General features: G+C 39.7%; 1 protein-coding gene across 1 annotated transcript; it reads left to right on the plus strand.

The window, feature by feature from the left end:
* The first annotated feature begins 690 nt into the window (after positions 1 to 690).
* On the plus strand, positions 691 to 20,021 carry LOC141173050 (phospholipase A2 inhibitor and Ly6/PLAUR domain-containing protein-like). The gene is made up of 5 exons (XM_073657684.1): positions 691 to 878; positions 10,722 to 10,838; positions 16,263 to 16,412; positions 16,582 to 16,725; positions 18,481 to 20,021. The coding sequence occupies exons 1-5, from the start codon at positions 827 to 829 to the stop codon at positions 18,681 to 18,683; spliced, it is 666 nt and encodes a 221-aa protein (XP_073513785.1). The 5' UTR covers positions 691 to 826; the 3' UTR covers positions 18,684 to 20,021.
* The last annotated feature ends 621 nt before the right edge of the window (positions 20,022 to 20,642 follow it).

Below are 20,642 nucleotides of genomic sequence, written 5' to 3' on the forward strand. Positions count from 1 at the left end.
AAAGTATTAAAAAACATGGACATTTTTTTTTTTAAAAAGCATAAAAGTTCAAATCACCTCTTTTCCCCAATTAACATAAAAATAATAATAATAATAATAATATTATTGTTATTAATAATAATAATAATAATATACACATATTTGGTATTGCCGAGTTCAGTAAACTCCGATTTATCAAAATATACAAACAATTAACCCGAATGGTAAATACCGTAATGGAAAAAAATTCAAGAACGCCCAAATTTTGTCTTTTTGGTGGCTGTAGTACAATGTTGTAACAAGCAAACAAAACACCACATCTATCCCAAAATGGTGTCAATAAAAATTATGTGTTGGACTGTAAAAAATAAGCCGTCATAAAGCTCCATCGAATAAAAAATGAAAATATTACGGTACTCAGTGTATATGGCGACATGACCCAAAAAATATTTTTTTTTGCAAATTTTGCATTTTTTTTCATCACTAGAATAATAAAAAACTGGACATGTTTGGAATCACCGTAATCGTGTTTTGAGTCGACTCTTTATGTTTAAATATATTTAAAAATTAGTTTTTACAATGCAAATAAATAGGTTTCTGAAACTCAGCAGTGACAGAGTTAATCATCCTGTGACGGTCAGGACTGTGGAATGTGACACATGGAGAGATACCTGGTGGATACACGCCTTAAAAACCTGCTCTCCCCACATTCACCTCCCTCCTAGGTAACTGCTCACGTAATCAGCGCTCGCCCTGGGGTGGTCACACAGACGCTCATCTGTAGTACACGGATATTGCTGCCGCTCACAGTACATCGTGGCTCCGGAGCAGAGCGCCGACCATCAGTATGGGATCAACAGTCGCCCTTGTGTTGTTTCTGGCCGTCTGTGTCGCCTCAGGTGAGCAATTTACTTTACAGCACAGTTTAGCCCCCCAATGTTTAGTAAAGGGGCACACGGCTGAAAATCAAGCTGCATGTTATTAGTTGTCTGAATATGGTGCAGAGACGATGGATAGATGATAGATAATAGATAGATGATAGATAATAGATCGATAATAGCTAGATAATAGATGATAGATAATAGATAGATAGATAATAGATAGATAATAGATAGATGATAGATAATAGATAGATAATAGATAGATGATAGATAATAGATCGATAATAGCTAGATAATAGATGATAGATAATAGATAGATAATAGATAGATAATAGATCGATAGTAGATAGATGGATAGATGATAGATAATAGATAATAGATAGATAATAGATAATAGATAGATAATAGATAGATGATAGATAATAGATCGATAATAGCTAGATAATAGATGATAGATAATAGATAGATAACAGATAGATAATAGATAGATAATAGATAGATGGATAGATGATAGATAATAGATAGATAATAGATAGATAATAGATAGATGATAGATAATAGATCGATAATAGCTAGATAATAGAGGATAGATAATAGATAGATAACAGATAGATAATAGATAGATAATAGATAGATGGATAGATGATAGATAATAGATAATAGATAATAGATAATAGATAGATAATAGATAGATGATAGATAACAGATAGATAATAGATAAATGGATAATAGATAGATAATAGATAAATAATAGATAGATAGATAGATAGAAAGATAATAGATAGATGGATAGATGATAGATAATAGATAGATAATAGATAATAGATAGATAATAGATAGATGATAGATAATAGATCGATAATAGCTAGATAATAGATGATAGATAATAGATAGATAACAGATAGATAATAGATAGATAATAGATAGATGGATAGATGATAGATAATAGATAATAGATAATAGATAGATAATAGATAGATGATAGATAACAGATAGATAATAGATAAATGGATAATAGATAGATAATAGATAAATAATAGATAGATAGATAGATAGAAAGATAATAGATAGATAATGGATAATAGATAGATAATAGATAGATAATAGATATATTGATTATATATATAGATAATAGATAGATAATATATAATAGATAGATAATAGATAGATGATAGATAATAGATAGATTGAATATAGATAATATATAGATAACAGATAATAGATAGATAATAGATAACAGATAGATGTTAGATAATATATAGATAACAGATAATAGATAATGATTAGATAATATATAGATAATTGATAATAGATAGATTGAATATAGATAATATATAGATAACAGATAATAGATAGATAATAGATAATAGATAGATGTTAGATAATATATAGATAACAGATAATAGATAGATAATGGTTAGATAATAGATAGATAATAGATAGATAATAGATAGATAATAGATCAATAGTAGATAGATAACAGATAGATAATAGATAGATAGATGGATAGATGATAGATAATAGATAATAGATAGATAATAGATAATAGATAGATAATAGATAGATGATAGATAATAGATCGATAATAGCTAGATAATAGATGATAGATAATAGATAGATAACAGATAGATAATAGATAGATAATAGATAGATGGATAGATGATAGATAATAGATAATAGATAGATAATAGATAATAGATAGATAATAGATAGATGATAGATAATAGATCGATAATAGCTAGATAATAGATGATAGATAATAGATAGATAACAGATAGATAATAGATAGATAATAGATAGATGGATAGATGATAGATAATAGATAATAGATAGATAATAGATAATAGATAGATAATAGATAGATGATAGATAACAGATAGATAATAGATAAATGGATAATAGATAGATAATAGATAAATAACAGATAGATAGATAGATAGATAGATAGATAGATAGATAGATAGATAGATAGATAGATAGAAAGATAATAGATAGATAATGGATAATAGATAGATAATAGATAGATAATAGATATATTGATTATATATATAGATAATAGATAGATAATATATAATAGATAGATAATAGATAGATGATAGATAATAGATAGATTGAATACAGATAATATATAGATAACAGATAATAGATAGATAATAGATAGATGTTAGATAATATATAGATAACAGATAATAGATAGATAATGGTTAGATAATAGATAGATAATAGATAGATAATAGATCAATAGTAGATAGATAACAGATAGATAATAGATAGATAGATGGATAGATGATAGATAATAGATAGATAATAGATAGATAATAGATAATAGATAGATAATAGACAGATGATAGATAATAGATAGATAATAGGTAGATGGATAATAGATAGATAATAGATAAATAATAGATAGATAGATAGATAGATAGAAAGATAATAGATAATAGATAGATAATGGATAATAGATAGATAATAGATAGATAATAGATATATTGATTATATATATATAGATAATAGATAAATAATATATAATAGGTAGATAATAGATAGATGATAGATAATAGATAGATTGAATATAGTTAATATATAGATAACAGATAATAGATAGATAATAGATAATAGACAGATGTTAGATAATATATAGATAACAGATAATAGATACATAATGATTAGATAATAGATAGATAATAGATAGGTAATTGATAATAGATAGATAGATGATAGATAGATAATCGATCTATATAATAGATAGATGATAGATAGATAAATAGATAGATAGATAATAGATAGATATATGGATATCTATCGTATTACCAGCCAAGCGTCCCTCTGTCTGAAGCCTTTATAGACTGCGCATGCGTGACGTGCAGTCTGGCTCTAGACAGAAGAACGCATGGAGCCATTACATGTAAGAGCAGTGTATGGCGCTGGAGATCGGGGTATGCGTAGACACTGAACGCATACCGCGATCTATGGCCCAATACTTTCATACTTACCTGACCGTGAGGAGTATTGCCGTGGCGCCTCTCTTCTAGCCGGAGACCGGGGGAGGAGTGAAGGAGTCAGAATCGACGCATGCGCATAGCGCTATCCGGCGCTATTTTACTGAAGACACATTTGCAGTGTGTCTTCAGCAAAATGGCGCCAGACAGCGCGGTGCTCCGGTGCCTCACTCCTCCCCCGGCCTCCGGCAGAACAGGACACAGCAGAGCTGGAGCACAGGGAAGAAAGGTGAGTATAAGTGTTTTTTTATTGTATGTGTGCAGCGTGAAAGGAATGAGGGGTGCCATACATACCAGGATTTGGGGATGAGGGGGCCACACATACAAGGATTTGGGGATGAGGGGGCCACACATACCAGGATTGGGGGATGAGGGGAACCATACATACCAGGATTGGGGGATGAGGGGTACCATACATACCAGGATTGAGGGATGAGGGGGCCATGCAAACCAGGATTGGGAATGAGAGGACCATGCATACCAGAATTGGGGGGATGAAGGGACCATGCATACCAGGATTGGGGGATGAGGGGTACCATATAAACCAGGATTGGGGGATGAGGGGTACCATACATACCAGGATTGGGGGATGAGGGGACCATGCATGCCGGGATTGGGGGATGAGGAGACCATGCATACCAGGATTGGGGGCGTGGGGACCATGCATACCAGGATTGGGGGTGAGGGGACCACACATACCAGGATTGGGGGATGAGGGGTGCCATGCATACCAGGATTGGTGGTGAGGGGACCATGCATACCAGGATTGTGGTGAGGGTACCAGGCATACCAGGATTGGGGGATGAGGGGTACCATGCATACCAGAATTGGGGGATGAGGGGTACCATGCATACCAGGATTGGGGGATGAGGGGTACCATGCTTACCAGAATTGGGGGAAGAGGGGTACAATGCATACCAGGATTGGGGGATGAGGAGTGCCATGCATTCCAGGATAGGGATGAGGGGGCCATACATACCAGGATTGGGGATGAAAAAGCCATGCATACCAGGATGAGGGATTGGGTACCATACATACCAGGATTGGGGGATGGGGGTGCCATGCATGCCAGGATTGGGGGATGAGGGGTGCCATACATACCAGGATTGGGATGAGGGGTACCATGTATATCAAATTTGGGATGAGGGGTGCCATCCATACCAGGATGAGAGATGCGGTGCCATGCATACCAGGATTGGGATGAGGGGTGCCATGTAAACCAGATTTGAAATAAGGGGTGCCATGCATACCAGGATTGGGGATGGGGGGTGCCATGCATACCAGGATTGGGGATGGTGGGGTGCCATGCATACCAGGATTGGGGTGAGGGGACCATGCATACCAGGATTATGGGAAGAGGGGTGCCATGTATACCAGGATTAAGGGGTGAGGGGTACCATGCATACCAGGATTGATGGGTGAGGGGTACCATTCATACCAGGATTGTGGGATGAGGGGTACCATGCATACCAGGATTGTGGGATGAGGGGTACCATGCATACCAGGATAGGGATCAGGGGGGGCCATGCATACCAGGATTCAGATGAGGGGCCATGCATACCAGGATAGGGATTAGGTGTACCAATCATACCAGGATTGAGGGTGAGGGGTTCCATGCGTACCAAGATTGGGGGTGAGGGGTGCCATACATACCAGGATGGAGGGTGAGGGGTGCCATGCGTACCAGGATTGAGGGTTAGGGGTGCCATGCGTACCAGGATTGAGGGTGAGCGGTGCCATGCATACCAGGATAGGGATGAGGGCAGCACCTAACAGGATACCAGCATGGGAGACAATATACCAATAAAACTACTTGCCACCCGGGCGAAGAACGGTCTCAGTAGCTAGTATAGATAGATTTATTGCATATAAATAGATAATAGATTGATAATAGATAAATAATAGATAGATAATAGATAGATAATAGATAGATGATAGATAATAGATAGATAATAGATAGATGATAGATAATAGATAGATAATAGATAGATAGAGCTTCTGAATTGTAGAGTGATACACAGGGGTAAAAATATAAATAAATAATAATATTCTTCTCTCCGTTCACTTGTCCCATCGCCGCCGCCGCAGCTCCCTCCAACTTCTTCTCTACTTCATCAAAGTACACAATGTCCTCTTCCTCTATCTTCACTTTGCTTTAGGGCCATTTACTGATCATCATAAACAACATATTCATAGTATTTTGCAGGATTGAATGATTACAGACATATTAAATATGTGCATGCTATTTACTGATTTGTATTGTTCATATATGTATTGTTTATTTATATTAAAAAAGTGTATAAAGAAATCAATTATTCTTTTTTCCTCATTTAAACAGGAACAAAAATTCTGTCTTTTATTTTACCCCTAACATACAGGTATATAAAGAAGTACTGGTATAAAAAGATGTATGCCTACGTATAAGTACAATACAATATGCCTGTAAAGAAGAAGAATACCATTTAAAACTTTAGGCAGAGAGAATTCCCCTATACTTAGCAGTGCTGTTTGTAGTTTACAAAAAAAGTTTCTGACTGCAGTGCTAGAGGTTGGGAGTTTGAGTTCTGGGACAAACGCATCTACTGAGCACAGATGCCAGGAAGGTGCTCCGTCTAATGTAGTGAATCAGAAGAAGATGTCTACACAGGTCTTCCTCATTGGGCCCCTGTGCAGCTGCACAATGAATGGAAGACCATTTCAACTTTGCTACTTTTACTAGTAGTTTTGTGCAACTCATCAGATAGTTGTAATGTATCCCTTGAAATTTTACATAGGACTGCAGGTTAATTTCAAAAATCACTTTTGCTCTGTCCCATCTGCATTGTCCAAAATGAAGTGAATATAAGTTGCTAAAATATAAGAATTACTAAAAATATTTATTTTTTCAAACTTGCATTACAAATTCACTCCTCTCTCACATTGCATAAATTTGTTTTTCCAGTTCTCTAACCTGAGCTTCTTCGTGTGAACATCACCCACGGCCTTTTTTCATACTTGACAGCTTTTTAGATGACTGTGAAATTTACTATAGAAGAGAAAACAGATTCAGAAAAGGATTGTATTTGTTCCACAATTTTTTGACACTTACAGTTGGTACGGAAAGTATTCAGACCCCTTTAAATTTTTCACTCTTTGTTTCATTGCAGCCATTTGGTAAATCTAAAAAGTTCATTTTTTTTTCTCATTAAAGTACACTCTGCACCCCATCTTGACTGAAAAAAAACAGAAATGTAGAAATTTTGCAAATTTATTAAAAAAGAGAAACTGAAATATCACATGGTCATAAGTATTCAGACCCTTTGCTCAGTATTGAGTAGAAGCACTCTTTTGAGCTAGTACAGCCATGAGTCTTCTTGGGAATGATGCAACAAGTTTTTCACCCCTGGATTTGGGGATCCTCTGCCATTCTTCCTTGCAGATACTCTCCAGTTCCGTGAGGCTGGATGGTGAATGTTGGTGGACAGCCATTTTCAGGTCTCTCCAGAGATGTTCAATTGGGTTTAGGTCAGGGCTCTGGCTGGGCAAGTCAAGAATGGTCACAGAGTTGTTCTGAAGCCACTCCTTTGTTATTTTAGCTGTGTGCTTGGGGTCATTGTCTTGTTGGAAGGTGAACCTTCGGCCAAGTCTGAGGTCCAGAGCACTCTGGAAGAGGTTTTCATCCAGGATATCTCTGTACTTGACCGCATTCATGTTTCCTTCAATTGCAACCAGTCGTCCTGTCCCTGCAGCTGAAAAACACCCCCATAGCATGATGCTGCCACCACCTAGTTTCACTGTTGGGGTTGTATTGGGCAGGTGATGAGCAGTGCCTGGTTTTCTCCACACATACCGCTTAGAATTATCACTAAAAAGTTCTATCTTCGTCTCATCAAACTAGACATTCTTATTTCTCATAGTCTGGGAGTCCTTCGTGTGTTTTTGAGCAAACTTTATGCAGGGTTTTATATGTCTTGTACTGAGGAGAGGCTTCTGACGCGCCCCCAGAGCCGTGGGGTGCTCGGCAGCCGGGCCTATGGATGCTGGTGGGGGATATCACGGTGGCTGGCTCGGTCCGTGGCCCAGGGTGTTCAACAAAAGGGGGGGTTTTATTTATAGGGGATTTGTAAAGTTTGTGAAGCCACCTGTGGAATGCGGCTAAAGGGAGCCGCCGCTGCGGAGCAGTCCTCTGAAGCTGATGGTACTGCAGCAGGGATGGTGTGGCTCTCCACAGGAAGAGCTAGCTCCAGGGCAGTGTAGGTGTTGTTGGTTGCGCTGGGCGTTGTAGTGCAGGGGGAAAGATGGCGCAGCTGAAATAATGGACGGAGGCAGTGCGGTGCAGTCATCCGAGTCTTTACTCACAGTTCTTATGTAAGTTCCACAGGTGAACTGTACAGGTGTCAGCCTCCCACGTCACGCTGCGTTCACCAGACCGGGGGTTCAGCTCTTCCTCAGGTAGGTTAGGAGCACCTGATGGAACCCCACTTTCTCGTGTTCCTCTCTAGACCATCTTCACGGGGGGTCTTCTCCCTACTGCCCTGCGCTTCCTCACTCTTAGTCCTGCTCGGGTGCTCTGAAGTCCCTCCTCTCAAACTGGAGTTCCCGGACCTGCTTGACCCTCACGGAGATTAGAATGAGGCTTTGGCAACTGAACTATAAAAGCCAGAAGCCTCCAGTTTTTCCAGCCGAGACCTGGAGTAACACGGCAGGTCCAGGGTCTTGCGGCCTGATCCCTCTGTCTTCTGACAGATTCGGGGCATACGCATGCCGTCCTGCACTCGCCATACCCCCTGGGATCCCTTCTATAGATCGGAGCCTTCATCCTCTGCTCCCCTCCTGCACCTCTAGCACTAGGCCCCACTCGTGGAGCAGAGCTCCTAAAGAGACTCTGCCCCAAGACTGTCTTCACTCTCTCCTCTCACTGACTGACTGTCCTGCCACCCTAAGATGGCTTCCCTTTTTATATCTCCAACAATGGTGCTCCCCTAAACTGCTTCCTCCACCCACACCCACTACTGGTTCCCCCTACCTTTGGGTTTCCCCCACTCCAGCCAGGGACAGGGCTCAGCACTGTGCACATGCATCTTGCCCTTCCAGCCGGCCTTGAGCAGTGTAGTGATGAATGTGGGTGTTGGGGTTCGGGCAGCACTCCCCCCTTACCTGAGAGAAGGAGACACCACACCTCTGGGTGAGGTGCAGTACCTCTGTGGCGACTGAACCCTCTGGGGCGCCACACTTCTGTTGGGCCACTCTGCCATGAAGGCCCGACAGGTGGAGGGCTGCAGTGATAGTTGACTTTGTGTAATGCTCTCCTATCTCCCTACTGCATCTCTGGAGCTCAGCCACAGTGATCTTGGGGTTCTTCTTTACCTCTCTCACCAAGGCTCTTTCCCACGATTGCTCAGTTTGGCTGGATGGCCAGGTCTAGGAAGACTTCTGGTGGTCCCAAACTACTTCCATTTAAGGATTATGGAGGCCACTGTGCTCTTAGGAACCTTGAGTAATCCATGAATTATTTTGTAACCTTGGCCAGATCTGTGCCTTGCCACAATTCTGTCTCTCAGCTCCTTGGGCAGTTCCTTTGAGCTCATGATTCTCATTTGGTCTGACATGCCCTGTGAGCTGTGAGGTTTTATATAGACAGGTGTGTGCCTTTCCAAATCAAGTCCTATCAGTTTAATTAAACTCAGCTGGACTCCAATGAAGGAGTAGAACCATCTCAAGGAGGATCACAAGGAAATGGACAGCATGTGACTTAAATATGAGTGTCTGAGCAAAGGGTCTGAATACTTATGACCATGTGATATTTCAGTTTTTCTTTTTTAATAAATTTGCAAAAATTTCTACATTTGTTTTTTTCAGTCAAGATGGGATGCAGAGTGTACTTTAATGAGAAAAAAATGAACTTTTTAGAATTTACCAAATGTCTGCAATGAAACAAAGAGTGAAAAATTTAAAGGGGTCTGAATACTTTCCGTACCCACTGTATTTTGATACATTAAATACCCCAGTTAATGTCACTGAGTTTGTGTTTTTTTATATGATTGGCGGTTGTTTATTTACTGCTTTAATTACTTTTTTAATGTCTTCCTTCAAATTTTTGCTGCGATCTCCAAAGTAAAAGAACATCCCTTACATGATTTTATATTATAAATTATGATTTTTTTTTTTTTTAAATTTGTACTTTATTTTTCATAAAGTGTCCCATCCCCACTCCCTCCCAATGGACAGAATATTTTTATTGGCCTTAAAGTGGTTTCCAAACTCAAGAGCAGGGAGTTGGCAATGCTGTGTACTTCTAGCTTTTGCAGGCCCATAGACAACAAAATGAGCAGTGACCCACATGCCCAGTCACTAATTCATTCTCCCGCCATTTCTGAGCCCCCTTCTCGGGTTCGGTGGAAATCCCAGCAGGCCAGCTTTATTTTTCTCTAAAGTATCACTAATCCTTGAATTGTCAAGTTACATTTTATTTTATTATTATTATTTGCCCTGTTATTTCCCCTGTTACTAGAATTATGAATGCATCCCCAGCTATAGGGGAAGATGAACCTGACAAGTGCCAACTGTCTCTCTTTAGTTGGACCCATGGTCATAGGACCTGTCAAGAGGCAATCACATGATTTCTGGGACCAATGGGAAAAGAAGTGGTTGTATAAGGCCCGCATGCAGAGCAATCAGTACTTGCTCTGGGAGTTGGGCACCTATCCCATGTCTGCACAGTCATAGAGCCCATTATTGACCGCCATACAAAGGCATATCCAAAGTTGTAAACGACTTAAAATTTACTTCTATTTTGCATTAAAATGTAAATAGGTTTTTCAATAGAGAGATGTCTCCAAGACTGGACAAATACACTACTCTGACATATCTTCTTGTCTTCTAGGTCACTCCTTGCAGTGTATGCAGTGCACCGGCTTCAGTGACACACCTTGTACTGGGAGCGTACAGGACTGTCCTTCCATTAGTGACGTCTGCGGGACTATGGTGATTCGCACCAGAGGTAACTCTATGAGTAACACACATTGTAACATCTGTGCTATCTCTGATTCAGCCGCTAGGTGGCGCCATACCCTTGTTGCCAGTGATGCTTGGCAGCATCTATCTTATATTATTCCTGGGACTTGTGGCTTTGGTTAGTCCAGAAGCTACGAGATTAATCTTGTTGATTTGGATTTCTAGCTTCTGTCAGCACTGAGTGGGGCTCTAACTATATTAACCCATGAGAGCCAGTTCCCACTGCCAGTCAATAGTTCTGCTTACCTGGTTCAGACCCCTATTCTGTGATCCTGTGTTCTGTCCTGATTATTCCCATTCTTTGACCTTGGCTTGATATTTGACATATTTGACTACCCACTTGTTTTATGATTCTGTTCCTGACGTGACCTCCTGCATCTGATCCGGCTATCTCACTATCCCTCTTGCCAGCTTGTGCCACCGAATAGCAGCTGACTCTGTGCCTCTAGCCCAGGGACCTCTTTGTAAGTCCAGATCCATGTACAGGGTGAAGAGAAGACCAGGTATCTGGGAAATGGAGTAGCTTGAGCCAAGTCTGTTTGTGGCATCCATTTTGGAGCTGCCAGGTGACTATGGACAGTGCTCACCTGACATATGCTTTTATTCCTCAAGGTCTCAAGCACCCTAAAGATTTTTGAAATTTAGAGCTTCCCTTTTTCCACCACCATAGATCTTTAGATATGTTACATAGAGATGGGCGAACCCAAACTTAAAAGTTTGCGGTTCGTACCAGACAGTTAGTGTCCTGTGCTAAATGCCAAACACAGGCTTCTCCAGGAAGTTTGTTGCAATGTTCGGAGTTACGGGGGAAGCCCCTTGCAGAGAGAGAAAGAGAGAGAGAAATCGTCTAGCTCAAAAGTCTGGGTCCCCATTGAGTTCAATGGGGTTCGGGTTCTGGTTTTGGGCACAGTTCTGGTACTTGAACTCAACTTTGGAATAAAGTTCGGGTTGGGTATCAGAACCCGAACTTCCACTGGTCCGCTCATCCCTAATGTTATGATCGTAAAGTAGACACCCACTGAAAAGAGTTGAAGACAACTGTCCACTGTTTAAAAAAAATTGAGTTTCATGCAAGGAAGAAAGGTCCAAATCTTGTGAATGGAGAGGTGTAGGGACAAAAGAAAAACCATGCTGAATTGAGGAGAGTGGCAGCATTTACACCAGGTTAAAAAAAATCATATTTATAGCAAATGATGGGTCTTTTTAAATAATGTTAGACCAATCAGGATGTTACTAGGAATGATATCACTAATAGAGATGAGCGGAACTGGTGCTGAACTATGAACATGGACGTCTCCTGGAAGCCCGTTTTACAGTTCGGGAGTCCAGGGAGTAGAGAGAAAGAGATTTCTCAGCTCCAAAGTTTGGGTCATCATTGATTTCTATGGAGTTTGGGTAGAGTTCTGGTACCCGAACCAAACTTTCGACAAAGTGAACCCAAACTTCCAAGAGTCCCCTCACAGGGCATTTCTTGATCTACTACTAGTGATGGGTGAACTCATCACTGTTCAGGTTCAGTTTATATAGCCAAACACCGAACAATTGTTTTAAAGTTCAGGTTCAGGTACCAGAACAGTACCAAAACATATTTATATCTATCTGTATATCTATCTCTTATCTCTATATCTAGCTATCCATATATCTATCCATATATCTATTATCTATCTATCTATCTATCTATCTATCTATCTATCTATCTATCTATATTTCTACCTATCTACCTATCTTTCTATTTATCTATCTATCTATCTATCTATTATCTATCCATATATCTATCAATATATCTATCATCTATATATTATCTATCTATTATCTATCTATCTATATATCTATCTATATACTTATATACACTGCTCAAAAAAATAAAGGGAACACTTAAACAACAGAATATAACTCCAAGTAAATCAAACTTCTGTGAAATCAAACTGTCCACTTAGGAAGCAACACTGATTGACAATCAATTTCACATGCTGTTGTGCAAATGGAATAGACAATAGATGGAAATTATTGGCAATTATCAAGACACCCTCAATAAAGGAGTGGTTCTGCAGGTGGGGACCACAGACAACATCTCAGTACCAATGCTTTCTGGCTGATGTTTTGGTTACTTTTGAATGCTGGTTGTGCTTTCACACTCGTGGTAGCATGAGACGGACTCTACAACCCACAGAAGTTGTTCAGGTAGTGCTGCTTATCCAGGATGGCACATCAATGCGAGCTGTGGCAAGGTTTGCTGTGTCTGTCAGCGTAGTGTCCAGAGGCTGGAGGCGCTACCAGGAGACAGGCCAGTACACCAGGAGACATGGAGGTGGCCGTAGGAGGGCAACAACCCAGCAGCAGGACCGCTACCTCCGCCTTTGTGCAAGGAGGAACAGGAGGAGCACTGCCAGAGCCCTGCAAAATCACCTCCAGCAGGCCACAAATGTGCATATGTATGCACAAACGGTTAGAAACTGACTCCATGAGGGTGGTATGAGGGCCCGATATCCACAGATGGGGGTTGTGCTCACAGCCCAACACCGTGCAGGACGCTTGGCATTTGCCACAGAACACCAGGATTGGCAAAGTCGCCACTGGCACCCTGTGCTCTTCACAGATCAAAGCAGGTTCACACTGAGAACATGTGACAGACGTGACAGAGTCTGGAGATGCCATGGAGAGTGATCTGCTGCCTGCAACATCCTTCAGCATGACCGGTTTGGCAGTGGGTCAGTAATGGTGTGGGGTGGCACTTCTTTGGAGGGCTGCACAGCCCTCCATGTGCTCGCCAGAAGTAGCCTGACTGCCATTAGTTTCCGTGATGAGATCCTCAGACCCCTTGTGAGTCCATATGCTGGTGTTTGGTCCTGGGTTCCTCCTAATGCAGGACAATGCCAGACCTCATGTGGCTGGAGTGTGTCAGCAGTTCCTGCAAGATAAAGGCATTGAAGCTATGAACTGGCCCTCCCGTTCGCCAGACCTGAATCCTATTGAGCACATCTGGGACATCATGTCTCGCTCCATCCACCAACGTCACGTTGCACCACAGACTGTCCAGGAGTTGGCGGATGCTTTAGTCCAGCTCTGGGAGAAAATCCCACAGTAGACCATCCGCAACCTCATCAGGAGCATGCCCAGGCGTTGTAGGGAGGTCATACAGGCACGTGGAGGCCACACACAATACTGAGCCTCATTTTGACTTGTTTTAAGGACATTACATCAAAGTTGGATCAGCCTGTAGTGTCTTTTTTCACTTTAATTTTGGGGGTGACTCCAAATCCAGGCCTCCATTGGTAAATAAATTTGATTTCCATTGATGATTTTTGTGTGATTTTGTTGTCAGCACTTTCAACTTTGTACAGAACAAAGTATTCAATGAGAATATTTCATTCATTCAGATCTAGGATGTGTTATTTGAGTGTTCCCTTTATTTTTTTGAGCAGTGTGTTTATATATATACAGTCATGGCCAAAAGTTTTGAGAATGACACCAAAATTATATTTTCACATGATCTGCTGGCCTCTGGTTTTTATTAGTGTTTGTCTGATGTTTATATCACATACAGAAATATAATTGCAATCATATTATGAGTACCAATAGGTTATATTGACAGTTAGAATGAGTTAATGCAGCAAGTCAATATTTGCAGTGTTGCCCCTTCTTCTTCAAGACCTCTGTAATTCTCCCTGGCATGCTCTCAATCAACTTTTGGACCAAATCCTGACTGATAGCAGTCTATTCTTGCATAATAAATGCTTGCATTTTGCCAGAATTTGTTGGTTTTTGTTTGTCCACCCGTCTCTTGATGATTGACCACAAGTTCTCAATGGGATTAAGATCTGGGGAGTTTCCAGGCCATGGACCCAAAATCTCTATGTTTTGTTCCATGAGCCATTTAGTTATCACCTTTGCTTTATGGCAAGGTGCTCCATCATGCTGGAAAAGGCATTGTTGGGCGCCAAACTGCTCTTGGACGATTGGGAGAAGTTGCTCTTGGAGGACATTCTGGTACCATTCTTTATTCATGGCTGTGTTTTTAGGCAAGACTGTGAGTGGGCCGATTCCCTTGGCTGAGAAGCAACCCCACACATGAATGGTTTCAGGATACTTTACAGTTGGCATGAGACAAGACTGATGGTAGCGCTCACCTCTTCTTCTCCGAATAAGCTGTTTTCCAGATGTCCCAAACAATCGAAAAGGGGATTCATCAGAGAAAATAACTTTGCCCCAGTCCTCAGCAGTCCACTCCCTGTACCTTTTGCAGAATATCAGTCGGTCCCTGATGTTTTTTCTGGAGAGAAGTGGCTTCTTTGCTGCCCTCCTTGAAACCAGCCCTTGCTCAAAGAGTCTCCGCCTCACAGTGCGTGCAGAAGCACTCACACCAGCCTGCTGCCATTCCTGAGCAAGCTCGGCACTGCTGGTAGTCCGATCCCGCAGCTGAAACAGTTTTAAGATACGGTCCTGGCGCTTGCTGGTCTTTCTTGGGCGCCCTGGAGCCTTTTTGACAACAATGGAAGCTCTCTCCTTGAAGTTCTTGATGATGCGATAGATTGTTGACTGAGGTGCAATCTTTGTAGCTGCAATACTCTTCCCTGTTAGGCCATTTTTGTGCAGTGCAATGATGGCTGCACGTGATTCTTTAGAGATAACCATGGTTAACTGAAGAGAAACAAGAACCAGCCTCCTTTTAAAGTGTCCAGTGATGTCATTCTTACTTAATCATGACTGATTGATCGCCAGCCCTGTCCTCATCAACACCCACACCTGTGTTAATGGATCAATCACTAAAACAATGTTAGCTGCTCCTTTTAAGGCAGGACTGCAATGATGTTGAAATGTGTTTTGGGGGTTAAAGTTCATTTTATGGGCAAATATTGACTTTGCAAGTACAGTAATTGCTGTTAAGCTGATCACTCTTTGACATTCAGGAGTATATGCAAATTGCCATTACAAAAAATGAAGCAGTAAACTTTGGAAAAATTACTATTTGTCTCATTCTCAATACTTTTGGCCATGACTGTATATATATATATATATCTATGATCTATCTATCCATATATCTATTATCTAGATCTGACACCTGTCAGCATGATGTCACAGCGCTCTGATCGCGGCAATGCAATTACAACCGATGAGAGCCTGTGTTTCCTGCGCTGTCACGCTGTCAGCGTGGGAAACACCAGAACTGTAGATGTTCAGTACGGACACCAAATTTTACTTTTTGGGTTCGCCCAACCCTATCTACTACCCATGAAACCCAAATTTGGAGTAACTTCTAGATTCCATTCAAGCAGCCTTATGGAAAATGGCTGATAAAAGGAAATAATAGAATGCATTTTACTGTGCAACACATGGTGAGAACATTGACTTTTAGGTTTATTGTCCCTTTAAATGTTGCAGCCTTGACTGACTGAACTCTTCTTATTTTCAGGATACCGCTGGACAAGCTTTAACTACATCAGGTCCTGTGTGGCTATCAGTGAATGTTCAAATAACGCAAGTGTGACCGGTCTGTACACAACAACCGCGACAGCAACAACATGTTGTTTCACTAACAACTGCACTACGTCCACACCCATCTGTAAGACATCGGTTTATTCCCTATTTGCACTGATAGATTGATATTTGAAATGTAGGAGACTACTAAGGGTGAACTGTGAATAACCGCAGGGAACATGCAGTGTAGCTGTGCTACAGCTTTGCAACATCTTTGCCTTATATTCTTCCTGATTTTATTTTGTACGGCACAGTACCAGTGGAAAATTACACTTTGAATGGGTTAGCATGCCCTTCCTACGTGGAAACCTTGATGGAGCCCTGTGATATTAAAAATGTATCAGCCTGCACTGGAGGTCAGATACGCTGCGTGCGGTATTCAGCAAGTACAACATTAGGTGAGTGCAGTTTATTTCTGGTGTTATATATCTTCATAATGCACCATTATATTTTTACACAAATAAAAATCACATGTGAATATAATGTATTTCTTATAAGGGTAAATGACATCTTCTTCACCTTGTAATATTTCTTATAAGGGTAAATGGCATCTTCTTCACATTTATGCAGCCCCTATTTCTCTTTCTTGCCTGCAAGTTCTCTGTAAATATACAACAAAACTATCTAGTGTTAAAGAGTAAACAGAAGACAGGAGAGAAGAGGAAGGGATAGGAGGGGGATGCAGCTGAAGTTTCTATTTTAATATGCCAAACATATACAACAAAGCTATCTAGTGTTAAAGAGTAAATAGAAGACAGTTAGGAGAGGAGAGGAAGGGATAGGAGGGGGATGCAGCTGCAGTTTCTATTTTAATGTGCCAAACATAATATAATAGTAATGGGGCAGGCAGGGAAGGTAGCAATTGGATTAGAGCACACAACACAGTTCTATCATCCCACGGAAAAGTTTCACTATGACATGTAGTATTTCTTTTTAGGGGAAAGTCTATCTTTCTCACATTTGAGAAGCCTATTTTTCTGTTTCTTTCCTACAGGTTCTTTGGAAATGTACAGAAACTCTCTAGTGTAAAGCAGTAAGTAGAAAGCAGTAAGGAGAGGAGAGGAAGGGATAGGAGGGGGATTCAGCAGCAGATTCTCCTTTAATGTGTCAAAACACAATATAATAGTAATGGAGCAGGCAGGGAAGGTAGAGATCGGCTCAGAGCACACGACAAAATTCTGTCATCACACAGAAAAAGTGTAAATGTAGAGTAAAGCAGTAAGTAGAAAGCAGTAAGGAGAGGAGAAAAAGGATAGGAGGAAGATGAAGCTGCAGTTTCTCCTTCCATGAGTTAAAACGCAATATCATTATAACAAAGCAGTCGTGGGAGGTAGAGATTGGCTCAGAGCACACAACACAGTTCTATCATCACACAGAAAAGTTTGTAGTATTTCTTATTAGGGGAAAAAGTATCTTCCTCATATTTCAGAAGCCTGTTTTTCTATTACTTGCTTATAAGTTCTTTATAAATGTACAGAAACTGTAAAACAGTAAATAGGAGGCTGTAAAGAGAAGAGAGGTAGGGATAGGAGGGAGATGAAGCTGCAGTTTTTCACTCAATGTATTAAAACATGATATCATGGTAACGGAACAGCCGAGGGAAGTAGTGATTGGCTGAGAGCACATGACATGGTTCTTTCATCACAGCAGAAAGAGTCTCAATGGCATGCAATATGTTTTGCAATGGGAAAGGTTATGTTCATATTTAGGCAGCATATCATTTCTTTCCTGATGATAGGTTCTCTCATCAAAATAATCTATTTAGTATAAAGCAGTAAATATAGGATAGTGAAGAGAGGAAGGTGGGAAAGGAGAGGAAGGGGGGAAAGGAGAGGAAGGGAAAGGAGGGGGATGGAGCTGCAGTTTCTCACTCAATGTGTCAACACACAATAAAATGGTAATGAAGCAGCCGGGGAAATAGTGATTTACAATGGTTTGATAATTGAGAATTTTCTAATTAAGCTAATAAATCTAATTAAATCTCAAATGACAATCACACAATCAAGATGTTTGGTCGCATGTAGGACTGCAACAGGAACCAGGCAGAATTTTGGGTGAAATATGGCTTAATCCTGTAAACTGATGTAGTATATTTAAAAAAAATAGAAACTAAAAAAAAGATTTTTTTTCACATAAATATTTTTTATTTACAGGATCCACTAATTCAAACCTCTTTTTTGGTGGATGCGCTACAGAGAATACTTGTGCCATGGAGAGCAGTTCTATAAAGGGAGACGGTATCAGTGTGGAAATTAAGAGGAAGTGTTACAACGGTGCCGGAAGCCTCTACTCTGGGGCAATGTCTTATAGTTTACTTGTGATTCTCGGGTTGCTCAAGCTTGTTATCTCAATGTGAATGACTTAATGGCCGTGGACAATTCTAAAACACTGGTCACTTTACCTCAAAAATCAACAGACTCTTCTACTGTTGTTAATATTAAGATGATTACATTCGCCACAATGATGATGTTTCGAAGAAGGAGGACTTGAAAGTTGAATTCAAGCTGGTACTCATGCCTTATTTTAACATACCTTACAAAGCTTTAAGGTCAGTCAATGGCCGGACTATCCCTACGATACTTTTCTTGAAAGATTGCAACAAATATCAAGTAGTCCAGCAGTGTGGCTAATTATCTGACCCATCAAGTGTACTTTAGGTAGATGGATATGTGAACGAATATTGAGTTGATGGAGTTATATTGACCCTGCTTCTTTCAAATTTTGGGAAATTTTTGAATTTTAAGACATCTTCTTGTAACCTTGGAAAGATTTGGGATCTTTGAAGTTGTGGAAAGCCAAAGTGAGTCGAATGTCACAGATGGGACAGATGGGAAGATACTATCAGGCTTGGACTGGCCCAAAAGAGAACAGGAGAATCCTCCGGTGGGCCCTTGTGTAAGAGTGGCCACAACCCTCTTATATGAGCAGTACTGGAAACAACATACTTGAAATACTACCTAGTTCATTGTTATATAAATTTGTGATTGAGGATAATGTCACATTTGCTTGTAGGTGAAAAGTGGGGCCCTGGAATTGGTTACTGGCGGGCCCTTGGTACCTCAGTCCAACTGGATATCGTAATTATTTACCAAAGATAACTTTTAAGGGACCTTCTCCTTTTTGGAATCTCTCTACATGAAACCTTTGTGGCACAAATTATGATAAATTAACCAGCTGTATTCAGCCATGCCTCTTCCCGCAACATTTTTGTTCAAATTTGACTGGTGCAAAAATTCTAATGTTTGCAAATTTTTGTGCAGTTATGAGTTCCACAAAAATTTTGTAACATTTCAAACTCTTTTACGCCAGGATTCTAGTAAAAACTATTTAATTAATCCTAAGCCTTTCTTACCAAAGTCTCCTTTCCACCTAAAGTCAACTGCATGAGTGTAAAAATAAAATATAAAAAAGGGGAGCCCATTGTTCCTTAAAATAGTTACCTCTGATTGTATCCATAGTTTATGTAAGTCTTTTTCATCCACAATGTCTTGGTTTAATGATCTAGTAACTTTATTTATACAGTCTATTTTATGTTTTTAGAATATTTTGTATTTTATATGTATGCAAATTTTATGTATTGTAAACAGCCTATGAATTTAATACTGTTTGTCATTTTTGTTTATACTTTAGTATACATATTTTATATGTATTCTTTTCTCTTTATTTCCCATAAACTTTCCAACAAAAGCAAGAATACATGCTTTCAATTTCATGTTTAATACATTTTAAATAAATAAAGTTTTTACTTTTGTACACCCATGGATTTATTTCTAAATGTGTGGTTTGCATCGATGACCAAATATGTTGTATGTGTTTTTTTTAGGACTATTGTATGATCTAAAATACATTGGTGTATTTTGCATTTTAGAAGGAAATTATTTTTTTGAAATTGATATATGGCCTGATATAAATGTAATAGAAGAAACCTTACTAAAGCACTTTATTCACATTAGATAACACTCCAAGGCACATGCATGTATCAGGCTGTGCAGCTTTAATGAAGAATCCTTGGGACAAAGAAGAGTTGAACGGTCTTTATTTCCACAACGTGTTTCAATGCTCGACTAGTGTTTTTCAAGTGAAATAAACAATCACATTTTTGGAAGTCTAGTATTTCTAATTTTTGCTGAAATTAGACATAAAATGTAAAAAAATACAATGTCTGATTTCAAGCAATAATGAGTGGATAGAGAAGTTCAAGAAAGGTTGTACAAGTATTAGCCATGAAGAAGGAGCCAGATGCCCATTAACATTGAGCATTCATGTGAACTGATTATGTTGGGTAGATGAGTGACGATGGATTTAGTCAAATGAT

This window comes from Phyllobates terribilis, unplaced genomic scaffold (genome assembly GCF_046119375.1).
Source record: "Phyllobates terribilis strain yellow unplaced genomic scaffold, ASM4611937v1 Scaffold_12__6_contigs__length_324123572, whole genome shotgun sequence".
NCBI lineage: Eukaryota > Metazoa > Chordata > Amphibia > Anura > Dendrobatidae > Phyllobates > Phyllobates terribilis.

Bases quoted from the DNA above. Each gene is read 5' to 3' on its own strand.
- LOC141173050 (XM_073657684.1), top strand. From the start codon at position 827: ATGGGATCAACAGTCGCCCTTGTGTTGTTTCTGGCCGTCTGTGTCGCC. The intron at 16,413-16,581 runs GTAAGACATCGG...TGTACGGCACAG, and splicing joins CACTACGTCCACACCCATCT to TACCAGTGGAAAATTACACT. The intron at 16,726-18,480 runs GTGAGTGCAGTT...TTTTATTTACAG, and splicing joins TTCAGCAAGTACAACATTAG to GATCCACTAATTCAAACCTC.